The sequence below is a fragment of the Exophiala oligosperma genome (assembly GCF_000835515.1).
Source record: "Exophiala oligosperma strain CBS 72588 unplaced genomic scaffold supercont1.1, whole genome shotgun sequence".
Classification (NCBI taxonomy): domain Eukaryota; kingdom Fungi; phylum Ascomycota; class Eurotiomycetes; order Chaetothyriales; family Herpotrichiellaceae; genus Exophiala; species Exophiala oligosperma.
This window is the reverse complement of record NW_015622818.1, coordinates 3,444,456-3,458,019: the sequence shown is the minus strand read 5'-3', so window position 1 is coordinate 3,458,019 and position 13,564 is coordinate 3,444,456. Positions and strand designations below refer to the sequence as shown.

General features: G+C 49.7%; 5 protein-coding genes across 5 annotated transcripts; all 5 read left to right on the top strand.

The window, feature by feature from the left end:
• Positions 1–1,466: 1,466 nt before the first annotated feature.
• PV06_01175 (uncharacterized protein) lies at positions 1,467–2,354 on the top strand (the record flags this gene model as incomplete). Its single annotated transcript, XM_016401767.1, has 2 exons — positions 1,467–1,704; positions 1,782–2,354. Exons 1-2 carry the CDS (start codon positions 1,615–1,617, stop codon positions 2,352–2,354), a joined length of 663 nt encoding a protein of 220 aa, XP_016268820.1. The 5' UTR covers positions 1,467–1,614.
• A 433-nt stretch (positions 2,355–2,787) lies between these two features.
• Positions 2,788–4,914, top strand: PV06_01174 (uncharacterized protein). The gene is made up of 3 exons (XM_016401766.1): positions 2,788–2,999; positions 3,056–3,191; positions 3,249–4,914. The coding sequence occupies exons 1-3, from the start codon at positions 2,899–2,901 to the stop codon at positions 4,833–4,835; spliced, it is 1,824 nt and encodes a 607-aa protein (XP_016268819.1). The 5' UTR covers positions 2,788–2,898; the 3' UTR covers positions 4,836–4,914.
• Positions 4,915–5,084: 170 nt separating this feature from the next.
• Positions 5,085–8,460, top strand: PV06_01173 (uncharacterized protein). Its single transcript, XM_016401765.1, has 2 exons — positions 5,085–6,932; positions 6,984–8,460. Exons 1-2 carry the CDS (start codon positions 5,199–5,201, stop codon positions 8,283–8,285), a joined length of 3,036 nt encoding a protein of 1,011 aa, XP_016268818.1. The 5' UTR covers positions 5,085–5,198; the 3' UTR covers positions 8,286–8,460.
• A 548-nt stretch (positions 8,461–9,008) lies between these two features.
• On the top strand, positions 9,009–10,799 carry PV06_01172 (uncharacterized protein; the record flags this gene model as incomplete). The annotated part of the gene is made up of 8 exons (XM_016401764.1): positions 9,009–9,198; positions 9,285–9,341; positions 9,419–9,525; positions 9,605–9,706; positions 9,765–9,913; positions 9,981–10,278; positions 10,410–10,473; positions 10,525–10,799. 8 exons carry the CDS (start codon positions 9,009–9,011, stop codon positions 10,773–10,775), a joined length of 1,218 nt encoding a protein of 405 aa, XP_016268817.1. The 3' UTR covers positions 10,776–10,799.
• Positions 10,800–10,996: 197 nt separating this feature from the next.
• PV06_01171 (uncharacterized protein) lies at positions 10,997–13,492 on the top strand. Its single transcript, XM_016401763.1, has 2 exons — positions 10,997–12,518; positions 12,574–13,492. Exons 1-2 carry the CDS (start codon positions 11,104–11,106, stop codon positions 12,791–12,793), a joined length of 1,635 nt encoding a protein of 544 aa, XP_016268816.1. The 5' UTR covers positions 10,997–11,103; the 3' UTR covers positions 12,794–13,492.
• Positions 13,493–13,564: the final 72 nt, after the last annotated feature.

Sequence of the window (13,564 nt, the reverse complement as noted above, 5' to 3'; positions counted from 1 at the left end):
GACTTGGGCTGGGAGTGGGAGTGGCTCCAATACAGTAGCTGGCAAGAACCTCGCAATGTCGAATACACGGAGGACCAGCCATCTTTTGAAATGGCTGAGATGTTGGCCACACTGGATGCTCAATATCATAAAGAACCCCAATCCGACATGATCCGCAACCAACCTGGGTATCCGGCCCTTAGAATTTCACAACTTGAGCGCCACCAAGTTCTACGTGAGGAATGGTTACGCAATGCGCTGGACAGAGATATGATAAAGCTACTTGATCTTAATCCGCCTTTTGCTGATGAGTAATCGGTGGTGAAAGTGACATTGGCCAGATCAACTGAAGATTGCACATTTTGTTAGTTCAGTATATTGTCTATCATGCTTCTGGTGTTGGGTCCAGGAATTCACCTCACTACTCCTTGTCCAAGTCTGTCACAGTACCAGGCTTGTGAGCGACCTTCTTGTTGTTTTGGTTGGTGAAGACAACAGCGGGTGCGTGGTTGGTTCCTTTAGCCCCTGTGTGCTGGGCTTCGTTGTCGTCTGTAATAATCTGCTCGACCTGGAACGGTCAGCTGAATGGGTATGGGTGTAACAGAGATATATCCACCTGTCCTTCATGCTTTCCTCCTCTGTACTGCATATTGTCAGTCTCTCCTTCGGCGAATAGTAGATCTTGTGTTTGCACGTACGGGAGTGCTAACAGTGTCACCTTTTTCGATGGTGGCTCCTCCTTTGGCCTTGACTTCGGACATTTTCGATGGGGAAGTGAGGGAGTCTACAAAGTTTATGGGTAGCTAAAGCTGCTGTACGAGGAGGGTCTGATGGTGAATCAAGATGTCTAAAATTTCGCCTCACAGGTGTAATGCGACCATTGATACTGAAAAACAAAACGACGGTACTCTGGGTTGTCCCGATTATGAGTTTTGTCAGTAGGGCTTTTGTATTTTGATGTCATGGGGATCGAAAGTTGTAATTGTCACTCGGGTCCTTCAGAATCAGAGATACCCAAGGTGCTTTTCCGACTGCTGACCCTCGCAGATAACAGGAGCATCAATTCCCACAATGCACATCTGAAGAGGTTTCTTAACCCAGTCCATACGACGATTACACTTGGTCTACCTCAAGCTCATCCTTCGTCGTCCATTGTATCAAGGTCGAGCATTGGTGTTGAGACAAGGCTCCGCAAATGGATATAGATTTGATTCGCTGGGAAGGTAATACCGTGCCGTCATATACTTGTCTTTCGCCTCCTCCATTACAAAATTCCTTTGACGATCAAATACCACCTTGTAAATTCCTACGAGTACATGGGAGACATTTCCCATGCGCATTGTCGACGGAATCACTATGTGTGCGAGTTACTCGTACCCAGCATGATCTCACTTTTTCCCTCCAATTGTCTGAACATGACATCACTATGAGTAGATACCTCGTAGAATGCACAACGATCACTTTTTGTTTTTAAAAACCCTTCCATGGCCTCTCTTTCTCCTGAGTACGTCTACGAACAGTTCTTCTCTTGTAACGCATAGTCGTTCTACATATCATCGATAATAATCCTTGGAAACAATCACAAACTTGAAATCGCCGTTTGCGAACACTCCAACAACAAAACTCGTTTCCAACATGGCTTCCACAAATCCCGACTCCATGACCAATGCACAAGGAGAATTCCAACCTTCAAGACCTCGTGACCAACCTATGGAACAACACGGTGTATGTTTTGACTAGTCCATGACGACAATACATGTGCGTGTGAGAGAGAGCAACTGGCTAACACTTTTGTGTTGCAGCACCAAGTAGGTCAAAAAGTCAGTCCGGCCGACAACGCACCAGAATTCTCCGCTCAGATACTTCCTCCGGGGACGGCACCGAAGGAATCAACTTACCAACCCAACCCGATCTCCGAAATTCCGGGACAAGCCAACAACCCGGACGTCCTCCGCTCTCACGGCAAGGAAGGTGTTCGCACCGATCCGCTGAGCACCCTCCCGGGGGCCACCTCCGCGGATGTTCACACGGGTTTGGGTAAACCGATCCAGGGCGAGACGAGCACCGAAGTGCGCCACGAAGGGCAACATACTAGAAGCAAGCCGACGAGCGGTCCCGAAGGCGCCGGCGCCACGGGCGGAAGTGGCCTTCACGGTGACGTGAATGTCGAGTTCCGTAGACTGGCGGAGGAGGGTGATCACCCTCGTGGGCCTATCAGTGGACACAACGTGACTCGCCAAGGTGCAGAGGATACAGAGCCAGCGAGGGATGTCGAGGTCGCGGCGGAGGGTGACAGTGTCAAGAAGGACCCAGGGTATTCGAGAGCGAAGAACGCGACGGGCGTACCTGATCGAGGAGCGGCGAGTGATAGGTAATAATTAAAGCCTACTCGTACCCTGCTCCCGTGCAGCATGACTTTTTGCGCTGTATGTAGTATGAAAAGATGACCCAGATGGAGTGGATCACGCTTGACGACCTTGTATTTGTATGAAAACGAGACATGCCAGAAATGTCCTGCTGTCAGAGGGTCCAATGGAGCGAATGTATCATGCTGTCTAAACTCACTTTGTTCCATACTTCCTGTAATAATGCTCAGAAGAAGACTATCTGTAGGTGAAGCGTCATGAATGCATTCGGACGATTCGACGGATGCTGCAATGGTGAAATGAAGCACAGATACGAGTAGCAAGAGAGTTCAAACAAATGTCGTCCGAATGCTCCGCAGTAGATACATCTCGGCAAATTAACCATAATCGGCGCTTTGGATGATAACAAGGCACTTGGTCCGAATGTCTTCAAGGCCGCCATGTTGGACAATCCCTACATCATTCAATGATAACGTTGAGCATACTAGTGTGCATTCCCAAGGCAACTCGATAGTCCCGTTAAAGATGATACGGAGCCTGAGACGAATGCCGGATGTTCCTCAAAAAGCCAGATCTCACTGCTGGCTCCCGCCCAACGCTTGCCGATGATGAAACTTTGCTGGTGGTCCAGGATGGCGTTGGACTTTATGAAGGGTGCGAGAATCAATCCACTGGCGATGTCTTGATTTCCATGCTCACGTCAATCCCAGCAAATACAAGATTGCTAGCTGCCAGAAAGGCCATGCCTATTTGACTTCTCACCGGGCTTGTTACGTCGACGACGCGGATCCTCGAAGTAACTCGTGGGCTGTCGACCTGAAAGAAGTTGAGAAATATGAATTTCAGGTAAAGTTCGACATTTCTTCCTCACTCAAACTCCAAGCTCATCCCAGCTTGATGCAGGCTGGATTTCTCAAATCATCGGCCAAGATCACCCTGTTCCCGAAGCCGTTGAAGCGCGGGTTTGGCAGCGGAACCAGATCCGTTGCGCCTCAACCACTACAATTCCAGAGGCTGGCATCGTCATCTTCGCCAACGTCCAGATCAACAAGTCCATTCCGTTCAACGACTGTCTCTACGGCCATCGAACCTGTTGTGGTGGGCACATGGGTGTGTCCCATTTGTTCATTCTCTAACCCTGTACCCTCGAACTTCGATCCGACCATTGCCACGGAGGCTTTCCCATTGCCACCCTGCCTCGCATGTGGCATCAAACCTCCCTTCGCCTTGGTTCTCAAGGCGGCCATCGCTGCAAACGCAAAACGAGTCCCAGAAAGTGGGATTCAAGCCTCGGATAACACCGAGGCGATCAGATCAACAGCCACTCACGATGATGGCAATATCAGCGATGACATTACCTGCCCTCGGTGTACATTTCGCAATCATCCTGGTATGCGAATATGCGAACTCTGTTCTGCTCCACTCCCAGTACCATCCTCGATACAGCGTGTGGCCTTTACGGAATCGATGAATAGATCCGAATCGCCCGGGCCCGAGATAGCCGGACTGTCTCTGGAGGAAGGGCAGCATGAGTCGATATGTGTAAAGTTCTCATTCCGCACAGGTGGTGATAAAGTATTCTATGAGCGACTCAAGAACGCCATGATCCAGCGCAAGTGGCTCTTGCAATCCGCGCCACCAATCCCACACGCCGAGATTCGGTCCCCAACGCCAACTGAGAGCGCGAGTCCTGCGCCCCTAGCAGGGCCGCGTACATCCGCTGTTGGGATTGCTGGCCTCGAACGGCGAGGGTTGGAGACCCGACGAAACAATGAGACCGTTCTGGGCAATGCATTTGGGGATCTGGAAGCTCTAATGGCTTCCGCGAAGGACATTGTTGCCCTTGCCGAGAAGTTTGCAGCAGAATCGGGATCAGACTTGGGCCTTGCGGGGACATCATCCGACCCTCTGCTCTCACGCTCCGCCGCTGCATTGGGGATGGTCACCACCAAGGACATCCTCGGAGATAGCTCGAATACACTGTACATCTCTGAGCTGGCACGAAACCTTGCAGAATACGCTACAGATGATAGGAGAGGTATTCTACGCAGCCAAGGAGGTACAATGAGTCTGGTCGACTTTTGGGCCATGTTTAACCGAAGTCAGAATGGACTGGAGCTGGTGAGTCCTTCTGACTTTCAAAAAGCTGCGGAAGCCTGGGAAAGACTCGGACTCCCCGTCAAGATGCGAAGGTTCAAGAGTGGGCTTTTGGCCGTGCAACGAAGAGATGCTAGTGACGAAAAGACCATCAAACAGCTGAGGGATTGGCTGGACACTCTACGCTCCTCTACGCCGGAAGACGTCCCTACGTGGGAATGGTCTACGTTTGGATTCGGCGTGACGGCTCAGCAAGCAGCTGCGAAGTTTGGATGGAGTCTAGGAGTTGCGGTGGAAGAATTGGAGATGGCGGAAGAGAGAGGTGCATTGTGCCGGGAGGAGGGTGTAGAAGGATTGAAATTCTGGCTCAATTTCCTGGTTCAGGATGAATGAAGCGGCGGTACAATTGTGCAATTGTTATGAGACGCATGACATACTCTGCGACTAGATGGTATACCGATATGAATGCGACCACATTCTAACCCCTATATAAATCGCCTGCGTCGGCATGAGGGACCCTATCACACAAGGCTGAGTCTCCCCGTGGTATGAAGATCGGCGGACTTGCCGCATCAGTAAATTTCCCTGGCTCCTCCTGAATCTTTTGAGGACAACGGGCGATCTCTAGACTGCGCCTCGCAGAACAGAGTAGAGCAGCCAAAGTGTCCTGTACAGCGCGAGCACAGTTTTGTTTTTCTTTACCAACAATGGTAGCTTCTCACCCAAGTCGATCCTTCGTCTAGAACTTGAACAAAAATGGCGAGACTAAGCCGGGGAGGCTTCCTCTCCCTCGCCGTGATTTTCCACCTCGTGTACATTTACTCGATCTTCGATATCTACTTCACGAGTCCGATTGTTCATGGCATGAAACCGTACCGGGTCGAGGTGGATCGCGCCCCTGCCAAAAGACTTGTTCTGTTCGTCGGCGACGGACTGCGCGCCGACAAAGCCTTCCAGTCCTTTCCAGACCCGAGTCCTCCAGATCCCGCCAATGCCGACCTGACCCCTCGTCCTCTGGCGCCGTTCCTACGATCGCGAGTGCTTGAGCACGGCACATTTGGTGTCTCGCATACTCGAGTGCCTACAGAGTCAAGACCAGGTCATGTTGCGCTCATTGCCGGACTGTACGAAGATGTCTCCGCGGTCACTACCGGGTGGAAGTTGAACCCGGTGGACTTTGACAGCGTATTCAACCGCAGTCGACACACGTGGAGTTGGGGGAGTCCGGACATCCTGCCCATGTTCAAGGAAGGTGCTGTGCCGGGTCGTGTCGATGCGGACCATTACAATGAAGACTTCGAGGACTTCACCTCGGACGCCACAATGTTGGACATCTGGGTATTTGATAAGGTCAAGGAGCTTTTCCAATCGGCGAGCACAAATTCAACTCTTGATGCCATGCTGCGGGACGATAAGCTCGTCTTCTTCCTGCATCTGCTGGGGCTGGACACCACTGGTCATGGATACCGGCCGTATTCGAAAGAGTACTTGAACAATATCAAAGTCGTTGACCAGGGAGTCGAGGAGATCACAAAACTAATAGACAATTTCTACGGTGATGGCGAAACGGCTTACGTTTTCACCGCCGACCATGGGATGAGTGACTGGGGAAGTCATGGTGATGGTCATCCCGACAATACGAGGACCCCATTGATTGTTTGGGGTGCTGGAGCAGCGAAACCTGAGGTCTACAACAAAGTTAAAGCGCCGGGACACGAGGATGGCTTTTCATTCGACTGGGGTTTCGACCATGTTCGACGACACGACGTTGATCAGGCAGATGTCGCAGCACTCATGGCATACCTTGTTGGGCTCGAATTCCCTGTCAATTCAGTTGGTCGACTGCCCCTAAGCTATTTGGCAGCTAGCCCTCGTGAGAAGGCCGTAGCAGCACTTGTGAATGTCAAACAAGTTCTGGAGATCTATCACGTCAAAGAGGAACAAAAGAGGTCAACATCGCTGAATTATCAGCCTTATCCAGCTTTTGCCGGCGGCAACACCACAGTTGACCGTCAAATCTCCGTCATCGAGGGGCTGATAGGCCAAGAAGAATACGAGAGTGCTGTCGAAATGTCTTCAAAGCTCTTCAACGATGGTCTCCAGGGTCTACGCTACCTACAAACCTATGACTGGCTATTTCTTCGTGCTCTGATCACTTTAGGCTATCTAGGCTGGATTGCATATGCCGCTACCACCGTGATTGATCTCCACGTGCTTCACGGAGCAACCCCAGAGCACAGGACGACAGGCACCACTATTGCATTCTCTTCCATTCTGGTGTTGCTATATTCTTTTTTCATCATTGAACGGTCTCCCATCACATACTATGCGTATGCTTTATTCCCTGTCTTCTTCTGGGAAGAGGTTTTCGCCAGGAGACAGGCGTTCATGTCTGGCTTCAAAGTCCTTTTTGGTCATCTCCAAGGGATTCCGGCGTACACACTTCTTGCAATCCAGACCGTGGTGTATCTTCTGGTTGTCGAAGGACTTGTGAGTCTCCGACCTCAGATTGAAAGTGTTGACATATTCTAACTATGACAGGTACAATCATACTTTCATCGCATCCTGCTTAGCATCTGCTACGTTTTTGGCGCAATCTTTCCCGCTTTTTACGGCGTCGACTTTATCAACAAAAATAGAGGTCTCGTACTATCATGGGCAGCGGGCTGCCTCGTATTGAGTACCTTTACTCTCCTCCCAGTAATCAAGGTTGAAGATGCAAACACCATTACAGCTGGTGGTCTTCTCATGCTAGGGGCTGGGCTAGCATACCTCTACTATGAGCATGAGATTCATTCCATGTCCAGATCAGGACACCAAGGGTCCGAGCCTAACATGGTCTCTCGAATGCTCATGGGGTTGCAATTAGGGGTCATCCTACTTGCCATCATCGTAACACGATCAAGTGTCGCCTCGATCCAGGCAAAAAAGGGTTTGCCACTAGGCAACCAGGTCGTAGGCTGGTTCGCCCTCATCGCATCTCTCATCTTACCTTTCGTTCATCGAGTGGCACCAAACCGGCATTATCTGCATCGCCTTGTCATCATCTTTCTCACTTTTTCGCCGTCCTTCATAATCCTTACCATCTCCTATGAAGGACTGTTCTACTTCGCCTTCTGTTCCACGCTACTAGCATGGGTACGACTGGAGCATGCCATTCAGGTCTTTGACGAGTCCAAGTCTGGATCAGTAACGGCTCCTTCAGCGAATGGAGTCACCATTACCTCCACGGCGTTGTCTCAGCCCGCCAACCTGCACCCAGAGAAGACATTCCGCACACTTGCGTTGACGGATCTCCGCCGAGCTCTATATTTCCTCTTCTTCTTACAGTCTGGATTTTTCTCAACGGGAAACATTGCATCGATATCAAGTTTCAGTCTCGACGCCGTGAACCGGCTGATTCCGATTTTTGATCCATTCTCTCAAGGAGCCCTTTTGCTGTTCAAAATCATGGTACCATTCTGTATCATCTCCGCCGCTTTGGGCATACTGAATAGACGACTAGGTCTACAGTCCTCGGCTCTATTCATGGTCGTCATGGCGCTAAGCGATCTCATGACGCTCAACTTCTTCTGGATGGTCAAGGACGAAGGCAGTTGGCTGGAGATTGGTACCACCATAAGCCATTTCGTTATCGGAAGTTTGTTGTGCGTCTTTGTAGCGGGGCTAGAGGGAGTTAGTCACGCTTTGATTAGTGGTGTTGAGGTCGATGGCTTTCAGGACAGGGTTAAAGCCAATGGTGGTGTGGAGGTGGTTGCGGGTACGACGAAATCAAACGGGAGGGTCAATGGCTTTACTAACGAAAAGATGGCGGAGGTTGATGAAAGACCTGTTATCGAGTAGATATTGAGGTCTCGGTATTGTACACTATGGAGTACTGCCCCAAGATCGAAGTGTGAATAGTCTTTATTATACGAGTAGGAGGTGTAATTTGTATTATAGCCAACCGAGTATACATATTCGACATTAATCAAAGCGTGGGGAATGTCAGTAGTCTCATAAGGATAACAGATCAAAGATGCTTAACTCGATGGAAATATACAAATGAATGTGCAGTGGATGAAGGTCAATAGCTCGATACCTGCTGTTTGAGTAGGTAAATACTTCCGGGTGCCGTTCCTTGCTGTTGGTAAGGTGTACAGCACATACTCCGTCCGAAGTCAAGGAATGGTTGAACCGCGGCATTCGAAACGTACGGAGTAAGCCGGTAGGTCCATCTTCAGTCGTGTGGGGTTGTTCTGACATTTGTATTACGGGTGCGTTCGTTCGTGCATATAGGGGGGGCGGGGGTTGAGGTGAGGTGAGGTGAGGTGATGATGGGATGGAATGGGTTGTCCCTCGGCGGTCTCCCCCCTCCCCTCTATTTACAGTCAGTTGCTGAGTACGGGGTAAGACGGGAGATACAAAGCTAAAGTTCTACTCCGTACTCGAACGTGACTTGTACTCCGTTACCTACGGTCCTTTTTCCACACGTCCTTTTTTTCTTTCTTCAAATCTGATACTCTTTATCGAGATTTATCATTATCCAGTTGTTGTCGCCGTTACGAAATATACCCATCAACCACAATGTCCAGCGGCTGGACCAAGTTCCTCCCCGTGCCAGTCTTGGTAGCGGCATTGGGAGCTTTGTACTCGAATCCGACCTACATCGTACCCTTTTTGGACAAATATGGTGGGAGGTTGTCGGATTTTCAACCTGCGGTTCAACATTTACACCATGGTGCTTTGAACAACGACAAGTGTTGGAAGAATCCTGGTCAGTTTCGTCCAACTCTCGCTCACCCCAAGATCTTTTCTTGTTTTGTGGGTGACGAGGTGTCTAACGAACCAAAATAAAAACAGTAGGACAAGCTTGTGAAGATGTCCGTATCCATCAAGCTTCAGGAGAGGCTTTCCTAGGTACGTCTTTCTGTGTCAATCTTGGACATACCTACATCTCGAGTCGAGGTTGTCTCTTAACAACCCGAAAACAATAGCATGCGGATATCCAGAGACACGAAAGGTGTTTTATCCACCTCTCAATCTACACGATACGGTCAATGCACAGACCTATCGAGAGTATTTTTTGAAATACGATATCAAGGTAATCATACCCCCTCAACTATCGAACCATGGCACATGACCTATGACATCCTTTCCGACTATTCTAACGATTTGATTAGACCAATACCACCGTCCCTTTGAAGATTGAAGGATTAGATCCAACTCATGATTTGGTCTTGCATGGTATTGATATCTTCGTGCCTGAAGACGATAGTTCAATGGTAAGTTTCAATGTATGCAGGACAGGTTAACAGTTGAGGCGACTAATTAAACGTATAGATCTACCTGTTTGCCGTCAACCACGGTCGTCGAGGCGAGGAAATCCTGTTGTTCTCTCATGTCTTGGGTTCAAACACTCTCACTTTCGTTCGCGAGTTCAAGCACTGGAAGATCAAGACGCCCAACGCGGTGGCAGCACTCGGTCCAGAGTATGTTTATCCTTTCCCGTCACCAGCATGTCGTGTCTCTCTTCGCACTCTGGCTGACCAAAGACAGCTCTTTCTTCATCACGAATGATCACTACTTTTACGGAGGGGCTTTCGGTGGTCTTCTCAGGACTTTTGAGGATAAATTCGGTCCGTGGAAATGGGCCACCGACGTGGTCTATTGCTCAGCGGCAGGTCCTTCTCTCGAATGCAAGACAGTGTCACCGACCAACGCACACCCTTATGCAAATGGAGTGATTGTGGTCGACGACGGCAAGACATTGATGGTGAATGACGTGATTGCGGCGACCACCACCATTTACGCCATTGATCCAGAGACCAAGCAACTGACCACCAAGAAGGTCGTGGTGAGTCAAGCCTTGTCTTTTTGGCGTGCCCAGATCACACCTTCATGATTGCTCAAGTCAAATCTCTCTTTCCTGCGCAATTCAAAAACTGCGTGGGAGTGTGAATGCTAACTGTGATTTTTCCATATAAGAAACTGGGTGCGGGAGCAGACAATCTTTCCCTCATCCCAGAATCCGGAGATGTTGTCGTGGCCAGTAAGTCCCTCAATCACTTTTGTGTTCTTCCGATTCACTAAGTTGGGACAGCATTCCCCGATATCGCAGGCCTCATGGGCCGCCTTCATGATCCACTAAACGCAAAATTGCACACCGAGGCAGCAGTTGTACGTCTCGTAAAGAAAAAGAACTACGAACCTGAACTTTTGTATTGGGATGATGGTGCACAGATGAGCGCATTGACCGGAGTGGCTGTTGATCCTGGATCTGGTAAGCTGATTGCAGGCAGCGTGATTGATAAACATTTCATTGTCTGCGATATCAGTGGCGCAGGCTTGTAAGACAGGGAGGTGTTTATAGCAAGGGCACGGCATGTCTCTTCTTGTCTGTAAGGATAGTTCGGATAAAATCAAAACGACAATCACTCTCAAGGTTTGAGTGAGGCGACCGTGAACAGTAGAAGCGCAATCATAGTCTCATCATGTGATGTCGCCAAGGCCGGCAAAATGAGATTCCTAGCCATCCTCTATCCTTGAACCAACTTTGCGACACCGACTTTCAACTCACCTTCAACATCATCCCGACTTTCTCGACGCAGTACTTGTTTTCGTTTCCCCATTTTACTCTTTTCTCACCCGCGTCACTTCTTCACACTCTTCTCGCAAGCGAATGATGTATTCCGCGCCCGCTCCTGGGCAAGCGCCCTGGCAAACCCATTCACCTTACGCGTCACTTGACAACCAGAATGCTTACATTTCAGTTCCTGCGCGCCAGAGTTTTGGACCGCAGTCTGGTCTGCCTCCTCCGCCTACTTATGCGCCTCCAGCCGTGCCTCACTCTCAATACCCTCCACCTCCGCCGGTGCCGGTCATTGCCTCGGTTCCATCATCACAACAACCACCCAAGAAGAAAATGAATTGGTCTCCGGATGTCCGTGACTACGTCAACAGATCTTTTGCTCAGGTCAGCGCCATTCCTGGAGTCACTAAAGAGCAAATTGAAGTCAGACTCAAGGACGTCATAACGGAGGCCACGCAGAGCGGAAAGCTGGACTCGATAAACTGGAAAGAATTGCCACTTCCTCAGCAAATGATCCACGATGAGCGGACCCGTGCCCTGTTTGCTCCTGTTCCCCCTCCACATTATGTTCCTCCTATACCTGCTCCGGAGTATTCCAACACAGCCTGGCAGCCTCGCACCGATGTCCCTCGTAAGCGCAAATCTCAAGAACTCACGGACGACGTTGCGTCCAACACACCCACACCACCCTGGAGAATGAACGCACAACCTTCTGGATCTTTTGCAGATCGTGTTTCCTTTGCCACTTCCGAGAAGCGACTCAAACTTGACATGAGCTCATCCGTAAGTAAAACAAGCGCTAGTTTAGAGTCACGCAGACGGAGGTTCGAGGCCAACCGTACCGGGTCAAACTCGCCGCGCACACAAGATTCATCTAGAGGAGCGTCGCCCGAGCCAAAAGTGACCGGACCCATAGTTGGGCGCTGTCAGAAGCTGGAAAAGAACTACTTCAGATTGACTTCAGCTCCAAATCCTGATGACGTGCGACCCCTGGAAGTATTGAGAAAGACCCTCGAGCTGCTGAAGAAGAAATGGCGCAGCGAAGGCAACTACGTCTACATATGCGATCAATTTAAATCGCTGCGACAAGATCTGACCGTCCAACACATCAAGAACGATTTCACGACGAGTGTCTACGAATATCACGCTCGAATTGCTTTAGAGAAGGGTGACCTGGGTGAGTATAACCAGTGTCAAACGCAGCTAAGGGCGCTGTACAAGCAGAACTTAGGCGGTCATCCGGTGGAATTCAAGGCTTATCGCATCTTGTACTTTATTCACACGTGCAACCAGACTGACATGAACGATGTTTTATCCGATCTAACCCCAGCAGACAAGAAAGAACCAGCCATCAAGCATGCCCTCGAGGTTCGTTCAGCTCTAGCTCTTGGAAACTATCACAAGTTCTTCAAGCTATATCTTACTGTCCCGGACATGGGCGCATATTTAATGGACATGTTCGTAGAACGGGAACGACTCGCTGCACTTGCGTGCATATGCAGATCGTAAGTCTTGTTGCCAATCCATGTATTGAAATTTCATTGCTGACACACTCTCTAGGTACAAGCCAGATGTTCGGTTGCGCTTCGTTACTGAAGAACTCGGCTTCGAGTCTGATGAAGAAGCTTGCCAATTTATTCTTGACCACGTATCCGAAGACAACACTCTCCTAGAGGAACGTGATGGAGACGTCCGATTCCTCAGTGGCAAAGCCGGTTCGATCTTCCACATCGCAAAGACGAGAGCGTTCGGACAAGTCGATATCAAGGGGCAGATTTGAGTGATTCCCTTGTTTCTCATAGCTGTCTCGGAAGCAATAGGGTATCTCCCCCGCCGGCGTCGAAAAATTCTCCTAGTATTCGCGCATTTGCTCCACGCCCACATACTGGTCATCTTCTCCCTTTATCATATTGTTCTACCTTTTCCCCTGCTTGCGAGGCAGGCTCTATCTCCTAGCAGACGTTCTTATCACTGGCATTGTTCTTTCCGAGACCAAGATGAAAGCAAAAGCAATTCGGGTGGGCTGGACAGAAGAGACGGATATTCCATATTTGGCAATACTGGTGAACATTTACTGGCGCAATACATGGTGTAGCTCGATGTAGCGTTGGCGCTGGCGGACCCGATAAATGCCTCGAGGAATCAGCCTTCAACACTTCGTCTTTAGACAAGTTTGGAGATAGGCATCACAACAAAGCTGAAAATTGAATCACGGACCATAAAAACCTACCTGTCACGGAGGATTAACATGGATCGTCCACTTGGCCCTTGACCCTTACGGAGGTGAGGCTTTCGGTAATGTTGGAGCAGTCAAGTACATGTCAGGCCATGCGCTTGATGATTTCTCAATATCCACTGATTGGATTTACGTCAATGATGGCCCAGTTTTGCGGCTTTGTTTTCACGCTCACATTTTGCTGCTGGAGCGCAGTGAATGCCTTCATCTTGGTGTGTATGTAAAACATGAAGAGTATATGACCGTGCAAGCAACCATGTGTGACGATCACAAGTTGTGCTCATCAGGTCTCCCTTGATCTCGCCTCCAATTCCT